The following is a 25,000-nucleotide window of genomic DNA, read 5'->3' on the forward strand; positions in this document are numbered from 1 at the left end:
TTAGTGTCTTGTGTGTGTGTGTGTGTGTGTTAGTGTGTGTGTGTGTGTTAGTGTGTGTATGTTAGTGTGTGTGTGTGTGTGTGTGAGTGTGTGTGTGTGTGTGTTAGTGTGTGTATGTTAGTGTGTGTGTGTGTGTGTGTGTGTGTGTGTGTGTGTGTGTGTGTGTGTGTGTAGACTCACCTGTCTCCTGGTCACACAGCTGCTCGCAGGGCTCTGTTGTCCTTTGTCCACAGTAGTCTCTGACCCACTGAGAGGAGCTGTTGGTCTGGTAGTACAGCGTCAGCTTGGCCGGGTTCAGCCAGTTGGACACGTCCAGGAAGCTGCCCATGCTCACCACAAAACTGCTTCCTGCTCACCGAGAGGGGGACAGAGTGGAGGAGGGAAGACAGGAAGAAAGAAAGAAAGAAAGAAAGAAAGAAAGGGAGAGAGGAAGAGAAAAGTGAGACAGTAACCAAGGAAAACAACAACAACAACAACAACAAGACCAAGGCTAGTGAGAGAGTAAACAAACAACCAAGGCACCAGGCTCAAGTCCCCACCAGACTCTCAAGTGACTCACTTTCTAAACAGAAAACAAATGAAATACCGCAGCACAGAAGAACTGAATATAAAGAACATATCATTTATTATTTTTAAATAATAAATTATTTAAAAAGAAAAAAAACTTTCCGTTCAGGTGAGATCTCATTTCAATGTTTGTTTGTTTTTTCCTTCATTGTCCTTCTGAGATTGAAACAGAATTTGTTTCTTTAACAGAAACAGTTTTTTTATTTATGTTTCTTTGATATGTTTTCAGTTCATTAAACTAGCACATTTAGTTCTTGCTTTTTTGGTTCTGTCTTTGTCATTTAAGTGACCACTTGACAGGAATACAGATGACTAATCTCATCTGGATGGACCATAGACTGTAAAATAAGTTAAATAAAAGATGACGCACACCAGGCTGCCACTGAGCGAGTAGCCACGGAGACCTAATACCTGGTTTGTTTTTATTTACTCATTTCTGTTTGTTTTTATTTACTAATTTCTGTTTTGCATTCCTGCCTCCCGCTGCTTGTCCTGCGCCTCCTGCTGCTTACGGATGACCAGATTGATCCGGTCAGGAGAGCTTGGACGCACAGTGGACCAGATTGATCCGGTCAGGAGAGCTTGGACGCACAGTGGACCAGATTGATCCAGTCAGGAGAGCTTGGATGCACAGTGGACCAGATTGATCCGGTCAGGAGAGCTTGGACGCACAGTGGACCAGAGCGCTGCAGGACCACGGCCTGCATCTCCCGAACATGGAAGTACTCCAGACTAGAGAGGAGACCACTCAAACCCTGCAGCAACGAGGCCATGCAGGCCGTGTGTGTGTGTGTCGTACTGTCTGATTGCTCCAGGCGGCTCGGGCCTTGGGCTCCAGAATAGCACCTTGAGACAACGGCAATTGCCATCGGCGCTGGATAAATGAATGAAACTGAATTGAACTCTACTGCATTCTGAGAGACAAAAGACAAATGAAATCAGGCCGTGTGGCCATGAGCAACTACTACTATTATTGCGATTACTGAGAGTGCCGCTGAGAGTGCCGCTGGTTGAAGTAGAACTAGTAATGGAAGCAGCCGCAGCAGCAGCAGCAGCACATTTTCACAAATGACTGGATTTGTCTAAAGTGAAATAGCTCTCTACATCTACAGCCACTTAAGATAATAATAATAATAATAATAATAATAATAATAATAATAATAATAATAAAATAAAATGGTAATAATACAATACAAACAAACAAACAAAACAATGAATATAACATCAGAAATGTAGAATGAAGTAAAACAACTAATGCAGTGAAAATAGGACCCTGTAAATAGCAGCAGTGGAATGTAAAATAATGTGAAGAAATAGGCTACAAGATAAAAGTGTGATAGAAAGTGATAAAATGCCTTTTTTAAATATGTTTACATAATTTGCTTGTTTGATGTACAGAGGCAGGGTGTTCCATATCATTGTTGTCTAAAAGCAGCTTCTCACTTGGGGCACAATTTAAATATTAGCATTGGAAGATCTAAGGTTCCTTTGTGGTTGATAAGGTATTGAAAGCTCAGAGATACAGGTGCTATGCCATTTAGAGCTTTGTAAGTAATTAACAGAACCTTAAAATCAATTCTATAGGAAACAGGGAGCCAGTGCAGTTCAGCTAACACAGGGAAGATGTGCTCTCTCTTCTTGGTCTTCGTTAAAAGACCAAGTAAAAGGTGCATTCCAGTATAATCTATTAGTGATAAAGGCATGGATTAATTTCTCTGCATCTTGATGTTTTAAAAAAGGCCGCACTTTAGCAATGTTTCTCAGGTGGAAATAAGCTGCCTGGGTAACTTTACTGATATGGGGCTTGAAGCTTAACTCTGTATCTAAGATGACACCTTGTTACTTTTACGGTGTCTATTTCTGATTTTGGTCCAATCAAAAGTATCTCTGTTTTATCATCATTTAGCTTTAAAAATGGTTTCTCATCCACTGATTAATGGAGGCTAAGCATGCGAGAAGGGAGCAAAGGCCATCTGGATTTGTTGGCTCCACAGAAATATATAATTGGGTATCGTCTGCATAGCTGTATAAGTTTACATTATGCTGACTTATGATGTTTTCTAGCAGAAGCATAAAAAAGAAAAAAGCAGAGGACCAAGCAGCTGCCCTGGGCCAGACCGAAGGGCACATCATGTTTGACAGACACATGACAGTAATGTAGGTTTGAAACCAGCATAAAACATTATCAGAGAGACCAACCCACTTCGCAAGGTGGTGAATTCAAATGTTCTGATCAATGGTGTCAAATACTCAAATTAGAAGAATAAGTATTGAGGCTTTTTATTTATTTTTTACTTTTTACTCGTTTCTGTGCTGTGATTACAGTGGATGGAATCCACTATCTTGAAATCTCCTGGCTTCTTCTTCTTCTTATAACCTTTTCTTTTTACCGTTTCAAAAATGAATGCAGCTCTAACCGCTTAAAGTACAGACATGTTAAAATAACCGTTGTGTAGGTCTAGAATTGGGCAAGAGAGTTATCATTTCAGATTTTTATTCAAGTTTATACTTTTTTAGGAATAGAGGATTAAAAATGTTAAAAACATATTTTTCCCTATATGACATCACAAAGGGGGCTCATTTAGAAGGGTTGTAAAGTAATCAGGTGCGGGTCCACCTGCATACAATCTGGTGCTCCCTAAACTAGTCCTACACATCCTGTAATTAATCACTTTTGAACCACACTGCTCAATTCTCTTCAAGAAAGTTTACGTTCTTGGTGTCTGGTTCGTCCAACAAACTACGACGAAACAGACGTTTTCCTACCACACCCAATGTAAGTAACAATTCATTTGTGTTTTTTTATTCAAATGGAATAATGCTATGTGAAATCTGTTTTTCAACGACTCAGCTAGACAAGCAAGCAAGCAAGCAGTTCGTATTCATGATATCTTGCCAACGATTACACACAAAAGGCATGATAAATATTAATAATGAATGAATGACAATCAGATTTGATACATGAACTTGATCTATCGTGAGCTGATATATCTCCCAAATCAAATCATACTCAGTGCCTGCTTAGTAGGCTACGATACAATATATCTGATATATCTCCCAAATCAAATCATACTCAGTGCCTGCTTAGTAGGCTACGATACAATATATCTGATATATCTCCCAAATCAAATCATACTCAGTGCCTGCTTAGTAGGCTACGATACAATATATCTGATATATCTCCCAAATCAAATCATACTCAGTGCCTGCTTAGTAGGCTACGATACAATAGGCGACAACGTTTTTTTCAAAGAACTTTCCACGGTCATCCCCGGAACCGATTTTTCTCTGCTTGAGTTTTAAACATGAACTTGAGTTTCACAAACGTTCCCCCCCCAGACAATTGCACTACCCTATCCCACCCATAGTGTTCTATTTATTTATAAATGTACATTCTGTAATTACACTGTATTTGCACATAGCTATATTCTACTGCTCTTCATACAATTCATCCTGCACATACACTTATTCTTACTACTCTTATGTTACTGTTTCTGCACTACAATGGTACTGTTACCGCACTGCACATAGCTGTAAATAATGTACATATCTGTCTATCAGATTTTTACTTGTTCATTTAGCATGCAAACTGGAGTATTCTAAATTCTCCGATTGGTGGTTTACTCCGATTGTTTTGCACAAGTAGCCGCACTGAGTGAGAGAGAGACAGAATTGAATAGTATTCACCAGAGTTTGCACATTATGACAGATTTCTTTTTCTTATCATTTGTGTTACTAACCAAGGCCCTGCCAGCAAAAAAGCGCCAGTAGTTCACTTTGCCAGTTAGTCACTGAAGGCCACTGAAGCATAAAGATGCTGTTCTCTGTCACTGAAGCATAAAGATGCTGTTCTCACTAATCAATCAAGGAAGACCATCAAGTGAGGGTCACTCACAACAAAAAAGACCGTTAGCTGTGTGTGTGTGTGTGTGTGTTTGTGTTTGTGTGTGTGTGTGTTTCTGTGTGTTTGTATGTTATCTACATTGTGAAGGCACACTGTTCAGAGTCGAGACCATCAAGTGAGGGTCACTGGAAAGACACTTAGCGAGAAGCTTTTAGGGTGTGTACACCTGTGTGTGTGTGTGTGTGTGTGTGTGTGTGATGGCGCATTAATGTCAGCTTTCAGAATTGAGTTCAAACATTTCAACATCTTCCTCTTTTGTCTTCCCAACTCCGCATCACTCTCATCCCTCTATTTCTCTTCTTCACATGTTCCCTCCCTTTCTCTCATCCTGGTTCTATCTTTTATCCTCTATCTTCTATCGTTTCTCTTCTTCTCCCATCTCTCTGTCCCTCACTCCATCCAGAGAGAGAAAGAGAGCGATAGAGAGAGACAGAGAGAGAGAGAGAGAGAGAGAGAGCTAGAGGGGGAAGAGGAATGAAGGAGTGATTGGAGGAGCGGCAGAGAGAGCAGTCAAGTGTTGGGATTTAATTAAATTCCTTCTCTCCTCATAACCCGTGTCTCCCTCCCTCTCCTCTCCTCTCCTCGTGTTCGGCGTTGCGGATCATCAGTGAACACGGGCCTGCAGAACTGTGGACCCACCGGACCGAGTCAGAATTAACGGCAGAACTGACACCGAGTGAGAGCGCTTTGTGTTCACCTGCAGGAACAGACTTGGATGTGCTGCCAGGCAAGCGGTATGGGTGCACTTCCCTCACACTCTCCTGTGTGTGTGTGTGTGTGTGTGTGTGTGTGTGTGTGTGTGTGTGTGTAGTTGTGCATGTAAGTATGGCTCTGGCATGACTTTACAGAAGAGTTGGCATGTTTCTTCAAATGGTGGAAAAAATAGCATCTCCCGACTACTAAGACAGTGATTGTTTAGGGAGTCTACTGAAAGGGCTGTCATCTGCAATAAACCATCTTCAATAAATGAGTCAATATGACCTTATAAACCCTTGGACTCAATAGCCTCAGTCTTTAGTAGCAGAGCATTTGATTCATAATCATCTAATCAGTGACTCGTTTTAGTTTATTTTAGTGTTTCTCAACTATCTTGCATTTGCAATTCAACCTTCCAGAGGGCAGTGTGTGGGTGGCTTGCCAACTGAACACAGAGTCCAGCACATTAATCGCATCTTTCATGTCACCCGCAAAGCCAACATATATACGCCTGAGAAAGTGCGCTGCCGCATTGTTAGCAAGAGAAAATAAGCTGGTGTGATATGACAGGCTTTGATACAGCAGATAGCCTTAGAGACTTCTGGAGGAGTTTCATAGAGCGCTGTGCTTTTCTCAGAAGGCAAGCTCTTGTTATCTTCCACAAAGCCTGCTTCCTTTTAAAAAGAGAAGTGACTAGCCTCAATGGCTCCAGTGTGAGAGAGATCCGTGTCAGACTTCATGCCCTCAGATAGAGTGGATCATCTCTGGGACACAACGGGGTCAGATAAGGGCTATCTCCAGGCCAGATTAGGGCCCAATTAAAGCCAGTGTAGGGCCACATAAGGGCTATCTCCAGGCCAGATTAGGGCCCAATTAAAGCCAGTGTAGGGCCACATAAGGGCCATCTACAGGCCAGATAAGGGCCCAATTAAAGCCAGTGTAGGGCCACTTTAGGGCCAGATCCGGGCCATACCCAGGATGCAGCAGCTGGCTCCAGATTGAACCTCATGTTCAGTCCAGATTCCCACTGAAAAGCACTCTGAATGCTGCAGACTCTACACCAGCTCTCAGATACTGCTGGGCCAGATTAGGGACAACTGCTGGCTAAACTGTGTCCAGGTCCAGGTCCAGATTAAGCCCAGACCTAGGACAAGTTAGGACCAAATTACGGCCATATTATGGTAAAACTGGGTTCCAATAAAGGTCAAACTAGGGACAGGTTAGGGCAGAGTTCCGGTCATAACCAGGGGTCATCTGATTAAAAGTCTGACTCAGGCGTGTGTGTGTGTGAACAATATGTGTGTGTGTGTGTGTGTAATATGTGTGTGTGTGTGTGTGTGTGTGTGTGTACAGTATGTATGTGTGTGTGTGTGTGTGTGTGTGTGTGTGTGTGTGTGTGTGTGTGGCGTGTGTGTGTGTGTGTACGTGTGTTTGTGTGTGCGTGTGTCTGTGTGTGTGCGTGTGTGTGTGTGTGTGTGTGTGTGTGTGTGTGTGTGTGTGTGTGAGAGAGATGAGAGAGAGATAGATGGAGAGAGAGAGAGAGAGAGAGAGAGAGAGAGAGAGATGGAGAGAGATGGAGAGAGATGGAGATAGATAGATAGATAGATGGAGAGAGAGGCGGACAGGCGGTCAGACACTCACCATCAGCGATGAAGTGTTCGGGTACGTGCAGCGTGACTTTGACGGCGAGCGGGCAGGAGAGCTGTGTTCCGTAAGCGATGGCCAGCACGCACGTACTGATGGTCAGCAGGGTCAGCGTGGCCTTGTTCAGCGGGCTCTGGGGGCATCCTGCAGGGCAGAGGAAACAGGAAATGATGCGCACACTTCACACCGGACAATGGGGACACCACGCCACTGGGCCACATGAGTGTGTGAACATGACCTTTGACCTCTCCAGTTGACCAGCTCTGCTAGTTTTATACCGCTAACAGTCACTGACCCTCTATAATTCAAGAGGAGCTTGAGGACACCTGGCTTAACTTCTATATAATGTATGTGTCAATAGTGTTTTATAGAACTTCACACAAAGTTGTGTTTGCTTGTTTGATTGCTTGCTTGCTTGTATACATAGCCATTATGTTAAATACACATTGGCTTATGAATATACCCTTCTAATGAATGTTCTCAGTCGATGTGTTTTGGTAAATGCAGTCTTATTTACAGTTGCATAAAAGTGTTCCGTATTAGCAACAGCTGTGCAAACGCCTCCGTCTTCTCCAAATAAGCCCACAGCACCAATTAAACACAAACCTGCCTCATTTTCTGTATTTCAAATGATTAGAGTAATAGAATTTGCTCATGTAAATAGCATGGCTTATGTCATGGTGTGCAGCTAATGAGGTCTGATTCACTGTTAAGAGTGATCAGTCAGTGTGTGGGATATGTGTGAGTGACCAGTCAGTATGTGGGATGTGTGTGAGTGACCAGTCAGTATGTGGGATGTGTGTGAGTTACCAGTGAGTGTGTGGGATGTGTGTGAGTGACCAGTCAGTATGTGGGATATGTGTGAGTGACCAGTCAGTATGTGGGATATGTGTGAGTCACCAGTCAGTGTGTGGGATGTGTGTGAGTGACCAGTCAGTGTGTGGGATGTGTGTGAGTGACCAGTCAGTGAGTGCAATGTGTCTAACCAGTCAGTGTGTGGGATGTGTGTGATTCACTTTTTAGAGTGACCAGTCAGTGTGTGCAATGTGTGTGTTGTGTGTGTTAGAGGTTCATAATGTTCATTCATCGTCACACTGACACAGTCGAAACTCGACACATTATTTTCTCTGTTGTTATCAGAAATATGAGAACGTGTACACTGAAATATGGAGCACATAGTGAATATGGAGCTGAATATGGAGCTGAATATGAAGCACATAGTGAATATGGAGCACATAGTGAATATGGAGCACATAGTGAATATGGAGCTGAATATGAAGCACATAGTGAATATGGAGCACATAGTGAATATGGAGCTGAATATGAAGCACATAGTGAATATGGAACACATAGTGAATATGGAGCTGAATATGGAGCACATAGTGAATATGGAGCACATAGTGAATATGGAGCTGAATATGGAGCTGAATATGGAGCACATAGTGAATATGGAACACATAGTGAATATGGAGCTGAATATGGAGCACATAGTGAATATGGAGCTGAATATGGAGCTGAATATGGAGCACATAGTGAATATGGAACACATAGTGAATATGGAGCTGAATATGGAGCACATAGTGAATATGGAACACATAGTGAATATGAAATATGGAGCTAGAATATGGAGCACATGAATATGGAGCTGAATATGGAGCACATAGTGAATATGGAACACATAGTGAATATGGAGCTGAATATGGAGCACATAGTGAATATGGAGCACATAGTGAATATGGAGCTGAATATAGAGCACATAGTGAATATGGAGCTGAATCAGATACAAAAAAAACTGTGTGTGAAAAGGACACTTTGTCACGGGTTTAATATAAGACAGGAAGAAGGGGACTCGGTAACGCTTTAGAATAACATGTGCTTATTAGGTATTAACAGTGCATAATAAGCAGGAAGAAGGGGACTCTTCAAGTGGTCTCAATTAGACAGTGGATCCATAGTAATATGAGCCACCACATTAACCGTGATCAGCCACACTGGGCATGCGGGCCAGTTTAACGGCACAAGCGCGGTCCAGTTTAACAACACACACTCCTCTCATAAAGACAGAAGAGCCACACTGACACAGGCTCCCAACCCCATCACAATGGAACACACAAGCCCAACATACACACACATAAACACACACACATGAACACTGACACAGGCTCCCAACCCCATCACAATGGAACACACAAGCCCAACATACACACACATAAACACACACACATGAACACTGACACAGGCTCCCAACCCCATCACAAGGCTCTGATTACACATCATTCATTTCAGTCCACTGGCACTTGTACCCTGTTATAAGACTAGAGGCTGACATGTATGATATATCACAAGATCATATCTATATATAATAGAATAGAATAGAATATAATAGAATAGCCAAATCCTCTGATTGATGTCCAGGTCCCCCATCCCTTTGGCCTCTGAAACACAGGAAGCCCTGACTTGGGCCAGACATACTGGCTCTGATTCCGGTTCTGATGGGGACCAGGTCTGCTTCAGAGTTTGCGTCTAACAGGGACAGTGACTCCAAGAGACCTCTGCGATGTTTCAGTCGCTGCCTGCGAGACGAGGTTCGGGCCCTGCTATCCTGATTTATGTAGTGGATAAGTAATAGGTGCGGGCCTCGGCAGGAACAATTAATCTACAAGATAAAAGATGAGTGCAAGATGCTGGGCTTCTGGAGAAGCAGTTCATATCTAGCAGTGATGGACAACACCATCAGTTCAGCACTGAGGCAGTGGAACAGGAGAATCGGCCTGTCCTCACACACTGATGGGGCTACGGGTTCAAGCTGAGGAATGACTGTAGCCCTCCGGAATGTTGCATGAGGGAAGGATATCACAGACATATCACAGACCTCGTTGATGCACAGTCCAGCCGAAATATCACGGACATATCACAGACCTCGGTGATGCACAGTCCAGGCGAAATATCACAGACATATCACAGAGCCCAGTGATGCTCAGTCCAGCCGAAATATCACAGACATATCACAGACCTCGGTGATGCACAGTCCAGCCGAAATATCACAGACATATCATAGAGCCCGGTGATGCACAGTCCAGCCGAAATATCACAGACATATCACAGACCTCGGTTATGCACAGTCCAGCCAGATATATAGGACATCACAGATATGGGATATCAACTGAGTTGATGTTGTGTGGCCGTGTTGTCGCTCCCACTGTATGCATTAGCCTGGAGATTCCGAATCCGAAACATTAAGGGTCTGGCCGGTTGCACAAAGCACCTTAAGTTTTTTCCCTTAAGTATGACCCTTAACACTTAATTTCTCCTCAGGTAAGGGATTTACTTAAGGGTGTTGCACAGAATACCTTAAAATGTTTCCTTAGTTAAGGAGAAACGTCAAGGGATTTACTGCACTGAAAGGGATTTTCCGGCACAAAAATTCTATAGTTTCCATGGAGATTGTTCAACAGCTGTAGTCTACAGCTAACTGCCATTGCCGTGATGCCGTTAGTTAACCCACCGAACACAGTAAAGCTTAATGATCTTATCATTCATCTTACCTTAATAATATTCGCGGAAATTATCCAGGTAGCAAGTAAAGCATGTTATATACATGAACTGAACAATACTAGTTGGCAAGTTAGAGATGATCCTGACTGTCAGTGCACCAACGTTTTGCCTAGCGAACCGAACCGAAGCTCATAGGCTAACAAGACATCCACATGAATTGTTAATGTTAGCCTACGTAAACCACACAATAACAATACGGCATGTTTCTGATAGGCCTATCTATTTGACAGAGGAAGCATATTAACAGAGAGGTTTTATTTTGAATTGTCAAAAGTAGTTAATAAACTTCATTTATCAGCATCAATTCAGTTAATAATATGGTTAAGGTAGAGTCAGATGTCCCTTAGGATTTTCCCCTTAGTTAGACTACTAAGGTCGTTTGTGCAACAGTTTACGGGATTTCTTACAAGATAAGGACAAACCCTTAAATACTAAGGGAAAATGTTAAGGAAACCTTAAGGAAAAAACCTAAGGGTGTTTGTGCAACCGTTTTTATTTTAAGGGACCCTTAAATCAGATTTTAAGGGAAAAACTTAAGGTGCTTTGTGCAACCGGCCACTGGCCACGAATAAAGTAATGGCCCAACACGCACCCAATTGGATAACACTATACGACCAATGTTAACTGACTGATTCTGGACTTCGACGCAATTGGAACACTACGACTGTCATCTGTTTAGCTTGCCTCTGGCTGAGATACACAGATGGGATTGGTTCCCCGCGATGCAAGGGGCAAAAGTAAGGTGCATCATTACTCATTGCCAGAGTCTCTCGCTGAGCAAATTGATATTGTGCTCCCGCGATAACTCTGGATTCCCAGGATATGAATGCATAGGAGTGGATCTATAAGACTTATGTTAAATAATACTACTAATTTAATTAGATGAATATAATTATAAATAGTTTAATGTCATGGACATAAAGTGAGAATAAATCATATAGAAGTATGTGGGCATAGTGAGTATAGAAGATCAGAAATCAGAGATCAATCATAAAATCACAGAATTTACAGAACCGTATCCTACTAAGCTATTGATTTATATTAATAGTTTATCAGCAATAAGCATGAAATGGAAAATGATAAGATTTAACTGAGTTATGCTTGATGCTTAATCTCCTCTATGATCCAGATACAGTTTAAACTTCAGTAGGTTTTTTTCAAGTCCTTATTCTCCCATCTGGAATGATATGGCTAACCCCCTCCCCCAACACACACACACACGCACACACACACACATCTGTTCATTTCCAGTGTGTCATAGCACGTGTGGTGGGGAATGTGTGTCGCGGAGTTAACACACACATATTGGAGGGGAACGAGAGCGTGAGAACAGAGCAGGGAGAACAAGGGGAAGGAACAGCTTGCTGTTGACTCCAAGCTGGTGCAAAAGCAAAACAACTTCGCTAGCACAACAACAACAACAACAACAACAACAACAACAACATCAACAACAACAACAACATCAACACAATATTGTTTTGCCCATATTTAGAGCACATCATAAATCATAACATTAGATCATAAATAAAATGTTTATACACTACAAGTTGTGTGTGTGCGTGCTTGTGTGCGGGTGTGTGTTTGTGTATGACAATTAGTGACATTTTGTCAACGTTACTCAAAACACACTTGTGTCACAGTGTCAATGTGAAGGATGACTGCAGTTTCCTACACATTAATAGGCTATGAAAAACAATATTTCTTTCAGGATCATTTATTGTTTTTTTTACGATGCAATTTAATATTGTATGCAACATTATTGTCACTTTTTCCCCTGTTTGCCTGTCTGTCTCAGGTACACATCACACACATGCATGCACACACGCACGCACACACACATGCACACACACACACACACACACACACACACACACATACACACACACACACACACACACAAACACACACACACACACACACACACACACACACACTAATCCCATCGGCCTCTCCAAACCCTTACTAAATAATTACACACCTAGACGAAGGACTCTCAATTAGGGTAAAAGCCTGCAAATCGCACTAACAAATGCACACACACGCAAGCTCTCATCTATGTGCTCTTATCTCCACAAACACACTGTCTGACACACACGCACACACACACACACACACACACACACACACACACACACACACACACACACACACACACACACAAGCACACACAAGCACACACACTCCAATTATCTCAGCAACTCAATCCCCTCTATCCTAGTTGCTGTCTTCCATCTCTCTCTCTCTCTCCATCTCATCTCTCTCTCTCTCTTTTCAGGAGTGCAGGAGTGTTTAGTGGAGTTAAGCCCCTGAGTGTCCTTCACAGTGTTGTGGGCCTCTGGACAGTCTTATCCACGACCAGGAGCAGAGCAGCTGAGAGCAGCGAGCAACACACTCTCAACACACACACACGCACACACACGCACGCACACACACACACACACACACACACACACACACACACACACACACGGGCGCACGTGTACACACACTAAATAAGATAATGTTACTGTACCTTTTGCTCTCACTCTAAATCTTTTCTTCTGTCTTGTTCTCTCTCCCTGTCTTACTATACCTTTCATCCCCCCTCTGTCTCTCTCTCTCTCTCCTTTCATCCCCCGATTTATTCTGTCTCTCTTCTCCCCCCATATCTCTCTCTCCTTTTCTTCTCATTCATTTCACTGCAATTCAATACGATTCGATTCAGCTCAATTCAAATGCTGCTTTTCAACATCAATGTGTTCCTGCAGTGTGGCCAAACCTACAGTGTAACACACACACACACACACACACACACACACACACACACAAACCTACAGTGCACACACACATTTTAACCATTTATTTATGTCCATATGAAGAAAATGGTACAGGAACACAAATATTAAGAATGCAGTACAATACATATGCAAACCTATGGACCAGTAGCATGCACCAGGTCTTCACAATGTCACTTAACTTAAGTGATATATAACTTAACAAGCACAATACTCAGTTCTTAAGGGTATAAGTAGCAACGTCTCCGCCATATGTGGCGGCTGCCAATAATAGCAGAAATGGCACAGTACTTTGCAAACTGTTTAGCCCTCCCTTTGGCCATCCCAAGTAGTTGCAGCCCTCTTACAACCAGCCTGTGTATGTGTCCTAGGCTACCAAATATGAATACGAGCAGTCTGCACCTATAGCCTAGCTCTGAGATGGTGTTTAGGAGTGGATGGTATTTAACTACCTTGGTGCAGTATGCCTCCTCCATGCTAGAATCAAAGGTGCAGCCTATCTCCAAAATGTACACCTCACTGAACTCCTCAGTGATAATATAAACATCTGGTGTATTGGCAACCAGGTGTGAGAAAGTATTAGAGTTACTATTGCAGTGCTGAAACATGGATGGTTTTACCTGTGCATTCTTACTGAGGGTGGAAAATGGTTTGATATGTCTTTCACTATGAGGTCTACTATTCTGTCATGACGTGCTATGTACATTCCTTTGTAGGGATGGCAGCCATTTAGGATGTGTGACAGTGTTTCAGTGATATGTTCTGAGGTGTGATGCAAGCAATGAGGAACCTGAGTTGTGGGAAACCAGATGGAGAGGTTGAGTCTAGTAGGGAGGACTTGTAATCTGGCTTTAACTGTAAATGTGAGAATGTCCTCATTGAGTGCAGTGTTCTTGTGGAATGAGTGGGACACAGAATGGTCAGCAAAGGGAAGACATGCAAGTTTTCCCTGAAGTTTCAGTCCAGTCCAGTTGTTGTTGTTGATGTTGGTGTAAGTCCATAAGAGTTCGCCGGCCACCTGCAGATGTAAGCAGATGGCTGTGACCACCATATGTAGCTGTTGCTGTGACGGCAGTGAGAGGGTCAGTTATAATGTCCTCTGAGACCATCACAGTCCTTTGGTGCACATCTTGCAGTGTGGCCAAACCTACAGTGTAACCATAATACATCCCTTCTGGCCCCTCAGTCTCAGTAGCACACCCTCTCTGTCTCTCTCTCTCACACTCACACACACACACACACACACACACACACACACACCCTTGGTGCGGCTGGCTCTCTGTAAACACATCAGGCTGGAGAGCTCCCAGCAGGGATTCTAAACCAGTTGGCAGAGGTGGGGCCGAGTGCATGTGGAGTGGTGGCTACGGAGAGTGCAGAAGGACACACAGCGCAGAGACTAATTAGCACAGCACACAGCAGCAGGCACCAGGCCTCCCAGGAAGAGCTTCAGCTTCACTCAACTCACTATATAAAAACACCCCACAGAGGGTCAACTCACTATAAACCTGACACAGAGGGTCAACTCACTATAAACACCCCACAGAGGGTCAAAACAGAGGACATGCAGAATTTAACATTCTAGTTTTTCCATTTAAATTTCACTACTGAATACAATATTTAAAGCTGTCTGTTTATGCACATTTATACATGAAATGAGTGGTTATGGAATGGGTTGACATGGCCCCTTGAGATCAACATACAAAAAAAATGGTCCTCCTAAACCCTACGGTTTTCGAGATATTCACAGAAAACTGTGTCTGCCCTACCCTCCTTTCGGGGGGTCCAGTCCAGCCGTTGGGCTACAGATCAAAACGAAAAACGATGGTTCCATGCTATCCATGTGGGGTTACATGCCCACCAAGTTTCGTGTACCCCGGTCTTTCAGTGTCCCGGGAATCATTGATGGAAATTTGGGCATGCGAAAAAAAAAAAAAAAAAAAAATCTGACTAAACCTATATGACAGGTGCTTCGCTGCGCGGCGGTCATAATAACAAGTCATTCACATTATAGGCTACTTTACGCACTGTAACCCACCGCACAACAGTGCAACGTGCATGTTCACATTTTTTGTAACAACCGCCAAACGTGCTTGCTTGCCTTACACATCTGAGTTTTCCGACTATTTTTCTTACCTTCTTTTTTCCGGATGTTGCTGGCTGAGCTTGTAGAAGTTTTAGCTCTTACGTTCTGAACATCTCACTGCCTCGCCATGATGTCAGTTCTGAGTCATATCACTCCATAATCTGTCTCCTTTTAAATGCCTATTCCTGAATGGTAGGCTACAATGACTATGTGTTTTATATATAATATCGAAACAAAATAACCCAGTCAGTCTCATCTACTAGATGTTTTAGGCCTCCCTCAATGTACTGGCAGCTGGGCTCATAGGTTTGCAGATTTGCTTAGTGGCCTACCAAAGGCTCTGCAACGAGACAGCGACATGGGAGATGAATCATCGGATCAACTTGCACTGTTGCCTATTCTACTTTCTTATTGTACACTGGAGAGGAAAAAAAACATGCTGGTAGGTTACGATAGGCTATAATTTTAAACTTTGTTACCTTTAGTGTGTGTGTGTGTGTGTGTGTGTGTGTGTGTGTGTGTGCGTGCGTGAAACATCGGAATACACCAATTCCACAACACCGTCTCTGATAGATAAACAAAGCAGCATGCATTGAAGCAACTAGGCCAAACTGCCTGATGAATTACTATTTCAAAGTGTGCTCGTTTTTTTAGGATGTAGGTAACACAGTTTAACAATGTATAGGCTATATATTTTTCATTTGATTGGTTCAACCCGCCCGAATTTAATTAAAATAGTATATTTATTCACGTCATCCGCCCGATCCGCGGTTTAACCGCGGAGTCCGCGGCTGTAACCGCGAACCGCGCATCTCTAGTGTTTGTGTGTGTGTGTGTGTGTGTGTGTGTGTGTGTGTATTACGTGTGTGTGTGTGTGTGTGTGTGTGTGTGTGTGTGTGTGCACGTGTGTGTGTGTGTGTGTGTGTGCGTGTGTGTGTGTGTGTGTGTGTGTGTGTGTGTGTGTGTGTGTGTGAGTGAGCTCCCTCCCTTTGCCTGTCTCCACAGAAAGCCCTGCTGCCACAAATCAGAGTGCTGTTCCCCTGGAAGGTCCAAAGCCGGAGAGAGGGAGCCGAGATGAGAGAGAGGGAGCCGAGATGAGAGAGAGGGAGCCCAAATGAGAGAGAGGGAGCCGAGATGAGAGAGAGGGAGCCCAAATGAGAGAGAGGGAGCCGGAAATGAGAGAGAGGGAGCCCAAATGAGAGAGAGGGAGCCCAAATGAGAGAGAGGGAGCCCAAATGAGTTGTTTCAACAGTTTAAGCGCTTTCCACTTTACCGAGCAGAAATGTAAGGAGCCCCTAGACAGACGCAATTGACATTTCCTCCCCAAAACACATCCACACTTCCTTCTCTCTCTCTCTCTCTCTCTCTCTCTCTCTCTCTCTCTCTCTCTCTCTCTCCACCCTTCTTTTTTCCTCCCCTCCTCCTCTTCGTCCATCTGGCCCCTCTCCTGACCGTTGGTACTTTGGGCCGAGGGTAGGACGGGTGCACATGTGAGCATGAGCAGTTTCATGACCCTGATGACGGCAGCTGCGTCAGGGGGAGAAACGAGAGAGCAACCTCTCAATTGGAAGAGAAACGAGAGAGCAACCTCTCAATTAGAAGAGAAACGAGAGAGCAACCTCTCAATTAGAAGAGAAACGAGAGAGCAGCCTTTAAATTTAGAAGAAATCAATTTAGGAGAAATTATAGGAGGAACGAGATAGCAACCTCTCAATTTGACACACACACACTCATACACACCCACACGCTTGTATGCATACATACCAGGGGTGGCGATAGGGGGCACTATAGAGTTCGGGATTGTGTCGTCAAATCGCTAAGAATTGTGGGAATTATGGTATCGGCGGCTACTGTACATATCATGGTTTAAATCTAATTTATAAGTATCTAACAGCACCAAGACATTTGTCATTTTCAGTGTTTCCGTATATATGTGGTAGCAAATAGCCTATGGTGATGACACTGCTTTTAGACATGTATTTCACTCTCGCTGGAGTGAACGCAGAACATGGGCTGTTGCGCAAACAAATTAATTTTCACCATAAGCTGTGGTTTTGCTAACCCATTCGCACAAAACATAATTTCTGAAAGGTTCTCTCCATTGTTAACATGAAATATTTCTCCATGTGGGGAAGTGTCAAGCAGTGAAATGATAGCCTATTGCAGGTAGGCCCAGTGTTGTGCCTGAACGCGTTCATTGAACGATATTTTAGGCGAACGTGAACTGAACGTGCTGTATTACTGCCTGATGAACGTTACTGTGAACTCGTTCATTGTGGTGTCTGTGAACAGCACGCTTTCTCAGTTTAACTTCGTTCAATAGAATGCCAGATTTCAGGCGAAAACCCGGCTAAAACAGGCCTTCATATGTGGCAGAAAAAACACCCGATCTGGCAGCATGTAGGCCAGCATTTCTCAAACTATGGGCCGCGGTCCGCAATGTGGACACTGCAAGTCTGCGGAGTTACATTATTCCCAGGATATCCTCTGATAATTGGCTGCGCAATTGATCAAGGAGCCGCGGACCGACAGAAAAAAAAAAAACAAACGTTTCTGCAATCAGTAGGAAATACTTGCTAATTTAGTGCCATCAAACATAGAGGCATACAATTAAGTCATGATATGAACGTTTATTCAATGCATATGCGTGTGCTACGAGAGAAACCACTCGATAACGTTGGTAGCAAAGCTCCGCTTCAACCTATTGGAAGGTTATTTAATTATGAAATTACATTTAATAGAACGACGTAGATTCATGAAACTTCCATTAAAAACAGCTAGCACAGACTATATAAAACACTCTCTAGCATTAAGTATTAAAGTCAAATTTGAATATAATGTGGCCAAAAGCTATTAATTAGTCTTCGTGTTAAAGATCTCCAGATCAGTGGTTTAGCCTAGCCTATTTGATCCGTCATTTACCATTCACAAAAGCTGTGTTTCCTGAATCAAACTTTGCTGGCCGGCTTTCAAAAAGAAAATCCGCACTTCACTCACATCTACAGTAATCAAAAGACAGTCAAGACAGATCCTCAACCCAAATCCCATTAACTGCGTTCTATAGGCCTATGGGCTGCTGCAATAATTTTGAAAAATAATAGCTTGCAGCAACATTTGAAAAAAAGAACTATGAACTTTGTGGAACTGTGAAATTTAGAATTTTAAACTAGTTCACGTAGAAAGTGAACTTTCCCAGCACTGGGTAGGTCTAGGGCAATGTTCACGTCATGTGAGTCAGACAGAAGACGGGCGCTGCCTTCTCCGTAGGTATTTCCGTCTCTCTGAAACCTGCGTTTAAATGGTGTATTTAGCAGTCAGAATGAAAACAAAAAATATGGGGAAGAAAAATTGGCTGACCCCCGCTATTATCATCCGCACCACCTCAGAAAATACTTCCTGACAGTAGGCCATTGCACGGTTATGTGCGTCTAGCTTACAGTTTGTTTCAGTCGCTAACAAGCGTTTGTCTAACCAGTTGTCACATTTTCAAAACTCTAAACAAAATTAGCACAGCATTGGTCTTTTGTGGCCATACCATTCACACATTTCATGTCGTCTTCACAAAATACGCAGTCAGGGAACACATTTCCACAATGCTTACATTTTCTTAACTAACAAGCTATACCTACCAACAAAATTATGGATTGTTTTTGTAGTATTTACTAATGTTAACACACAACATCCCACAATAGCAAAAACAATATTCCAAACACAGTATAAAAACCTCTGCTTCTGCTACCAAGCAGTTTTATCCCAAGTGCATCACCTTGGATAATATCAGATGCGATGTTGATGAAAACATGTGGCCTAACCCTGAAGATTGCAGAGATACTGTATTTTTGTGTTTCTTTTAGCCCCCCCCCCCCCTTTTATCTGGGCTTTTTGCTGTTGTTTTTTGTTCAGAATGCTTTTGTGTGTTTCATGGATATTTTGTTCACTGTAAGCAATACTGTAAAACTTTGTCTGTTATACGGCTGACAATACTCAGTATTTCTGCTGTACCTCCTGTAGTAAACAGTATAGGGAAAAAAATTACTTGCTTTTTACTGGAATGCTTTTGAATGTGAACATGACATGTGGATATAAAGTTCCCAACCAAGAAATTTGGAGTAAAACGGTGGATTGCATGTTTTGCATGCAAATACCTGTAAAACTGAAACATAAAAGTCTATGCAGTTTTTGTAATGTCAACAATAGCCAGTATTTTGAAACCTGGTGTACTTTGATTGACTGCATGTACCTTGTGAAATGAAACCAAGTGTTATTCTTTAACAGAATAATTTCATTTTGTGTGTGCAGAGAAAGATGTGCTAGTATATATTTAACAAAATCTGTTTTTGAGAAGAAAATGATCCATTTGGCCAATTGTGTTTTGTAGGTGTGAGTCTGTGTTAAGAGTTTAGAAAAAGTATCTGAAGTATGGGTATACGCTTGTTAGCGATTGAAAAAAACTGTAATAACTAGATGTACCGCATAGCGGTACAAAATATGACCGCCACTCAGTCCTGTACATCCGTTCCGCAAAAATAAATCACACTTCAATTTGTCTCCATCTTTTACTCCATCCCCCACTCTAGTCCAGTGGACAGAAAGGTGAACCCGGAAATGTTGAGTACACCAAAGTTTATGATGGAAATATATAGTATGGGTTCCCAGCATGCAGAAACTGCCGGATGCTAATTTGCATATGTTGGGCAATTTATGTAATTGAGCTAATTAGCATAAATTAGCATAATCACCCATATTGATCATATTATAAGAGCTGTTTGGCCAAAATGGACCATGTTAGTATGTTTTTAGGGGTTACTGGAGATGCTGAGTCCATATCTGACATTTTCAAGATTCAAAATCACTACTTCAACGTCACGTTTTTACTCTCATTAAGCTGATTTTGCTGAGTTTTTGGGGGTGATTTAGACGGATTTTTGGAGGATAAAAATGTTCAGTGTTTAGGAATAATTTGGATCCTCAAGTTATTTCTGAATTCCACAATCATTTTGGAAATAGCTATTCACTGGCCCTCTGCTGTGACTTACAATTGAGTAACAAAGGGAAGAACTAGCCTCTACTACTCCTCCTATCCTCATCCGTTGTCCTGTCGCCATCTTCTCCAGACTCTTCATCCCTGTCCTTCTGCTGTTTTTGCTGTGTAAATATATTGCCACATGTAACATCGCTGCCTTTGCAGAAAGAATAATTAGTACAGGCCAGGCCTGCAGCTGCACAGCTGCACTTTCCAGATACATGTATACACAGTTTTAATCCAGCTTTGCAGTTACAGCTGATAACATCTAACAAATCAGGAGGAGCAACAGGACTTGAATCGAGGGTGGGCAAGTTCCTCTCCTTTCTTCATACCTGTCTTCTAACTCCCTCCAAACGCGGTTATATCCACAGCCGGTGGATCAGGACGGTCTGCTGCTTTCCAAAGCAGCACCTGTAGATGGGCATGGAGGAGCAAGGAGCTCGTTTTGTAGGAGACAGTGTCTTTAGTGCTGGAGGAGCAAGGAGCTCGTTTTGTAGGAGACAGTGTCTTTAGTGCTGGAGGAGCCAGGAGCTCATTCTGTAGGAGACCGTGTCTTTAGTGCTGGAGGAGCCAGGAGCTCGTTTTGTAGGAGACAGTGTCTTTAGTGCTGGAGGAGACCTCACCAGGTGTCTTTAGTGCTGGAGGAGCCCTGAAGGATGAAATTATTGTCTCAATATCAACACATCAGGATGTTATGAATCTGATTGAATTTAGTAGACCCAAAATGTGTACTTTAAAACATGCTGGAGGAAGGACCTCCAAACCCCTTCCACATAGCCACAATTAATGGGGGGGCCCTTAATACATCTGGGATCGGCCCGAAAAGTTCATAATCCGTCTATGCTCACCGCTAGGGTGGAGGCCCCACAAAGGATCCAAAGAGAACCCTTGTAAGTGTGGCCTTCAGTAGAAGCCGGGGAGGAGAACCAGCCGGAGGACAGCTTGCCCTAAAGAGGGTTTTTTGATGCAGTGGCCCTGGCAAGGCAGCAGGGGAGGGGAGGGCGCCTTAAAAATAAAAGTGATGGCGCTGGCCTTCACCGAGAAGCTGTTGCTGTGGCCCTGGCTGATGAGGGGTGCCTTGAGGATGGTTGGCGTGGTCGGCCTGTTAAGCCCGTGCTCTTTATTTGTTGAAATCCGATGTACTGCCAGAGTCTGCTGCCCGATCGTGGCGGTGTGGACTGGCCGGGAGCAGGCAGCTCTGCGACAAGGCAGCAGAGGAGGGCATCGGTAGCTGTAGCTGTAGGTGCAGTGGTCCAGGAACTGGAGTCACGAGTGGCTCAGGAGCATCGGAGGTGCAGTGCCGGGGAGTCTGTGGCAGTGGGCAGGCTAGGCCCCCGCCAGGTGTTGGAGGAATGTTGCAGTGGTGCACACTGCGAAAGTGCGACCTGAGGGCGTTCTCTGAAAGGAGCTGGGGACGAGAGGCGACAGACCAGGTGACTGCTAGCACGCCCCGCATTGGGCCGCTGGTAGTTGTGGATCCCCAGGGTTTATAACTGATTTGTAGATGAGCTCACAAAATATCATTAACTAAACACTTGTAACTCCTGAGTTAATTATGAATTAAAGTATTAGGAAGTGGTTAATACAATATGTATCGTCACCCATTAGTGCATGTGTATGTAACAACTGTTAAATAATGGAAATATTACTTATTCAAAAACATATTATTGCATCATTTATTAAGTATTAACAATAATGTATAAACATATTTAAGATATAGGCTTATTTACTATGAACAAACTATTTATAACTGTGTGAACAAATGCTTTACTGATGATAAATTAGAAATTACTAATGATGAACAAACCATTAACTAATAAGTAACAAAGGCTTAATAAATTATGAATTGTGTGTAGTTATCATAAAGTGTTACCCACTTTTCTTCCCACTTTTGTCCCTCGTGTGATCAACAATCCACCTACAATCACCACACACACACACACACACACACACACACACAGACACACACACACACACACACACACACACACACACACACACACACACACACACACACACACACACACACACACACACACACACAGTGTACACCATCACTACACTTGGCCGTATCTATTTAACAGCATCTCGGCAGGCTAGCTGTCTAGCATCTCCATCAGTAATCCATACTCCATGTCTATGTTGGTTTGAGTGACAGCTCGTCCCGGCAGAATGACCGCATCCTCACCAGGCCTGGCCGTGGGCTGCCCCATCCCAAAACACTTACATAACCACAACAACAGCAAGACAGCAGGCTGTGCTGCCCATCACAAAACACCTACTCAACCACAACCACAGCAAAGATAGAGGACCCCGACTGAACTCCTGTTTACAGGTGGAAGAGGCAAATATAACGACTATATTATAACCATGTCCACTTTATCTTTTTATTCTCTATGACTTTATTATGTTGCTGATAACCATGAGTCATCATATCTACATGTTGCTAATATAAATTGTGTGTGCTATTGGACACCCGAGGTTCCTAAAGGGAATCAAATATATATATCGGTCTGTCTGTGTGTGTGTGAGAAGCCAGCGTGAGGAGAGCATTGTTGCTTTCGGCTCCTTTCAAAGCCTGGAAGTCGTCTCTTTCTCTCTCTCCCTCTCCCTCTCTTTCTCTCCCTCCCTCCCTCCATCTCTCTCTCTCTCTCCTTCTCTCTCTCCCTCCCTCCCTCCCTCTCTCCCTCTCTCCCTCTCCGAGTTCAGCCTGCGGTGAACTGGTCCCTGGGGGCCAGATCCTCTCATCTCAAAAGCCGCAGCGTTTTCACTCACAAACAGCCTCAATGAATTTAATTGCAGAAATGTTTTATTTATTAATTCCCCGACAAATACACACTTTCTACCTCTGTGATAAGAAACTGAGTTATTAACAAGAAAACAACACAGGTAGAAATCCAAGAGGAGAAAAAGAAATCCCTTTTTTTAATGTACCGTATCTACCTTCACTGAGACCAGCTAAAGCACCAACCATGTAGAGTTTTGAAAAACCAAAGTGTTTTGAAAACAATAACGACAAAAACAATATTTTCTTGCGGGTGATGAAAGTCCTGCGGGGCTGGCTGAGAAAGGGGGAGTGACTGATAGTGTGTGTGTGTGTGTGTGTGTGTGTGTGTGTGTGGCGAACGCTGATAGCGCACAGGAGTACACACTCCCTGCAGCCTGCACGCTCTCCTATCACAGGCGGGGAAATAGGAAGTGCCATATTTTGACATGTTTATTACGGAATTGGTGTCAAATGACTCCAGAGGGTGGAAAAGAGGAGAGGAAAGGATGAGGGGGGGAGGGAGAGAGAGAGAGAGAGAGAGAGAGAGAGAGAGAGAGAGAGAGAGAGAGAGAGAGAGAGGCAAAGGGTGGGGAGTGAGAAAAGTACTTAGCTAATGGAATTGTTAGAACAGAGGGAGTCAGTGTGCCTCCCATAATGAGGGGAAAAGCATATTTCTTGCATCTTATTTTCTTCATTTCATTTCAGCAATGAGTCTACATGAAGTTCATGCATCATATACTGAGTTCAAGTATGGCTGTGCTAGCAACGTTCTGAGGCATGTGAGGTCTACCTTTACTACGCCATCGGACCCTGTGTTCCATGTGAGGAGGTTCTGTGTGAGGAGGTTCTGTGTGAGAAGGTTCTGTGTGAGGAGGTCTACCTTTACTACGCCATCGGACCCTGTGTTCCATGTGAGGAGGTCTACCTTTACTACGCCATCGGACCCTGTGTTGCGTGTGAGGAGGTTCCGTGTGAGGAGGTTCTGTGTGAGGAGGTTCCATGTGAGGAGGTTCCGTGTGAGGAGGTTCCGTGTGAGGAGGTTCTGTGTGAGGAGGTTCTGTGTGAGAAGGTTCCGTGTGAGGAGGTCTACCTTTACTACGCCGTCTGCCTCTGTGTTCCGTGTAGAACTTCATCTGAATCTCGTCCTCCACCTCCGAACCAAGGTCACTCTGGCGACCAAACGCATTGCCTGTTCAGAAAGACGTGAGAGATAGAGAGAGTGGGGAGAGAGGGGGAGAAAGAGAGAGGGGGGGCAGTGTTAACATTATTTGAGGTATTGATAATGAAGTCAAATTTACTGAAGGAAAAAATATTCAATCTGAATCTTTGAAGCTCCCAAGCTGATCGAGCGGCCGAAGGAAACGGCTGTCAGAATGTTCACAGGAACGAGCGGCCGAAGGAAACGGCTGTCAGAATGAATCAGATGGAACATGCAGAAATCCAGCAGGTCAGGCAGCACTTTGCAAACATGCTTTGATGGTCCACCGTTCTGTGGTGCTCTTTAAAGCAGCTAACAGCCATGCTGCTGCACAGAGGAGTCCTTTTGAACGGTCACTTCCCCTGGCCCAGAACTCTCCGCCTCACACCTCTGACTGCTGGAGGCCTCCTCCCATCTGTGGAGAACGGCTTTTCAAAGCTCCTTCTGGGAATGTGACCTTTGCTTTTGAATGGACACAAGGTCCCTCAGGACGACCATGCAGAGCACTTGTGGTCCCCTGGCAACAGCACCCTAGCAACAACGGACAGGATGCAGCTGGAGAGCTGTCACTCATCGCCAGGCTGTGTGCCTCATCAGCCAGTTTAATCAAGGACACAGACATGGCACTAACAAACCCAGCATGTTCTGCTGAGTGTGTGTGTGTGTGTGTGTGTGTGTGTATGTCTATAATGCACGTGTGTGTGTACATGTGTGTGTGTGTGTGTGTGTGTGTGTGTGTGTGTGTGTGTGTGTATATGTGTGTGTGTGTGTGTGTGTGTGTGT

At 43.6% G+C, this 25,000-nt stretch overlaps 1 protein-coding gene across 1 annotated transcript in view; it reads right to left on the reverse strand.

Annotated features, from left to right (window-relative positions):
* The window catches only part of LOC125304310 (astrotactin-2-like), a 530,850-nt gene that overhangs the window by 292,188 nt on the left and 213,662 nt on the right, over positions 1 to 25,000 (reverse strand). The window contains 3 exon segments of the mRNA XM_048258462.1: positions 181 to 348; positions 6,809 to 6,955; positions 24,110 to 24,208. Coding sequence (XP_048114419.1) covers positions 181 to 348; positions 6,809 to 6,955; positions 24,110 to 24,208 — 414 coding nt within the window.

This window comes from Alosa alosa, chromosome 12, assembly GCF_017589495.1.
Source record: "Alosa alosa isolate M-15738 ecotype Scorff River chromosome 12, AALO_Geno_1.1, whole genome shotgun sequence".
Classification (NCBI taxonomy): Eukaryota; Metazoa; Chordata; class Actinopteri; order Clupeiformes; family Clupeidae; genus Alosa; species Alosa alosa.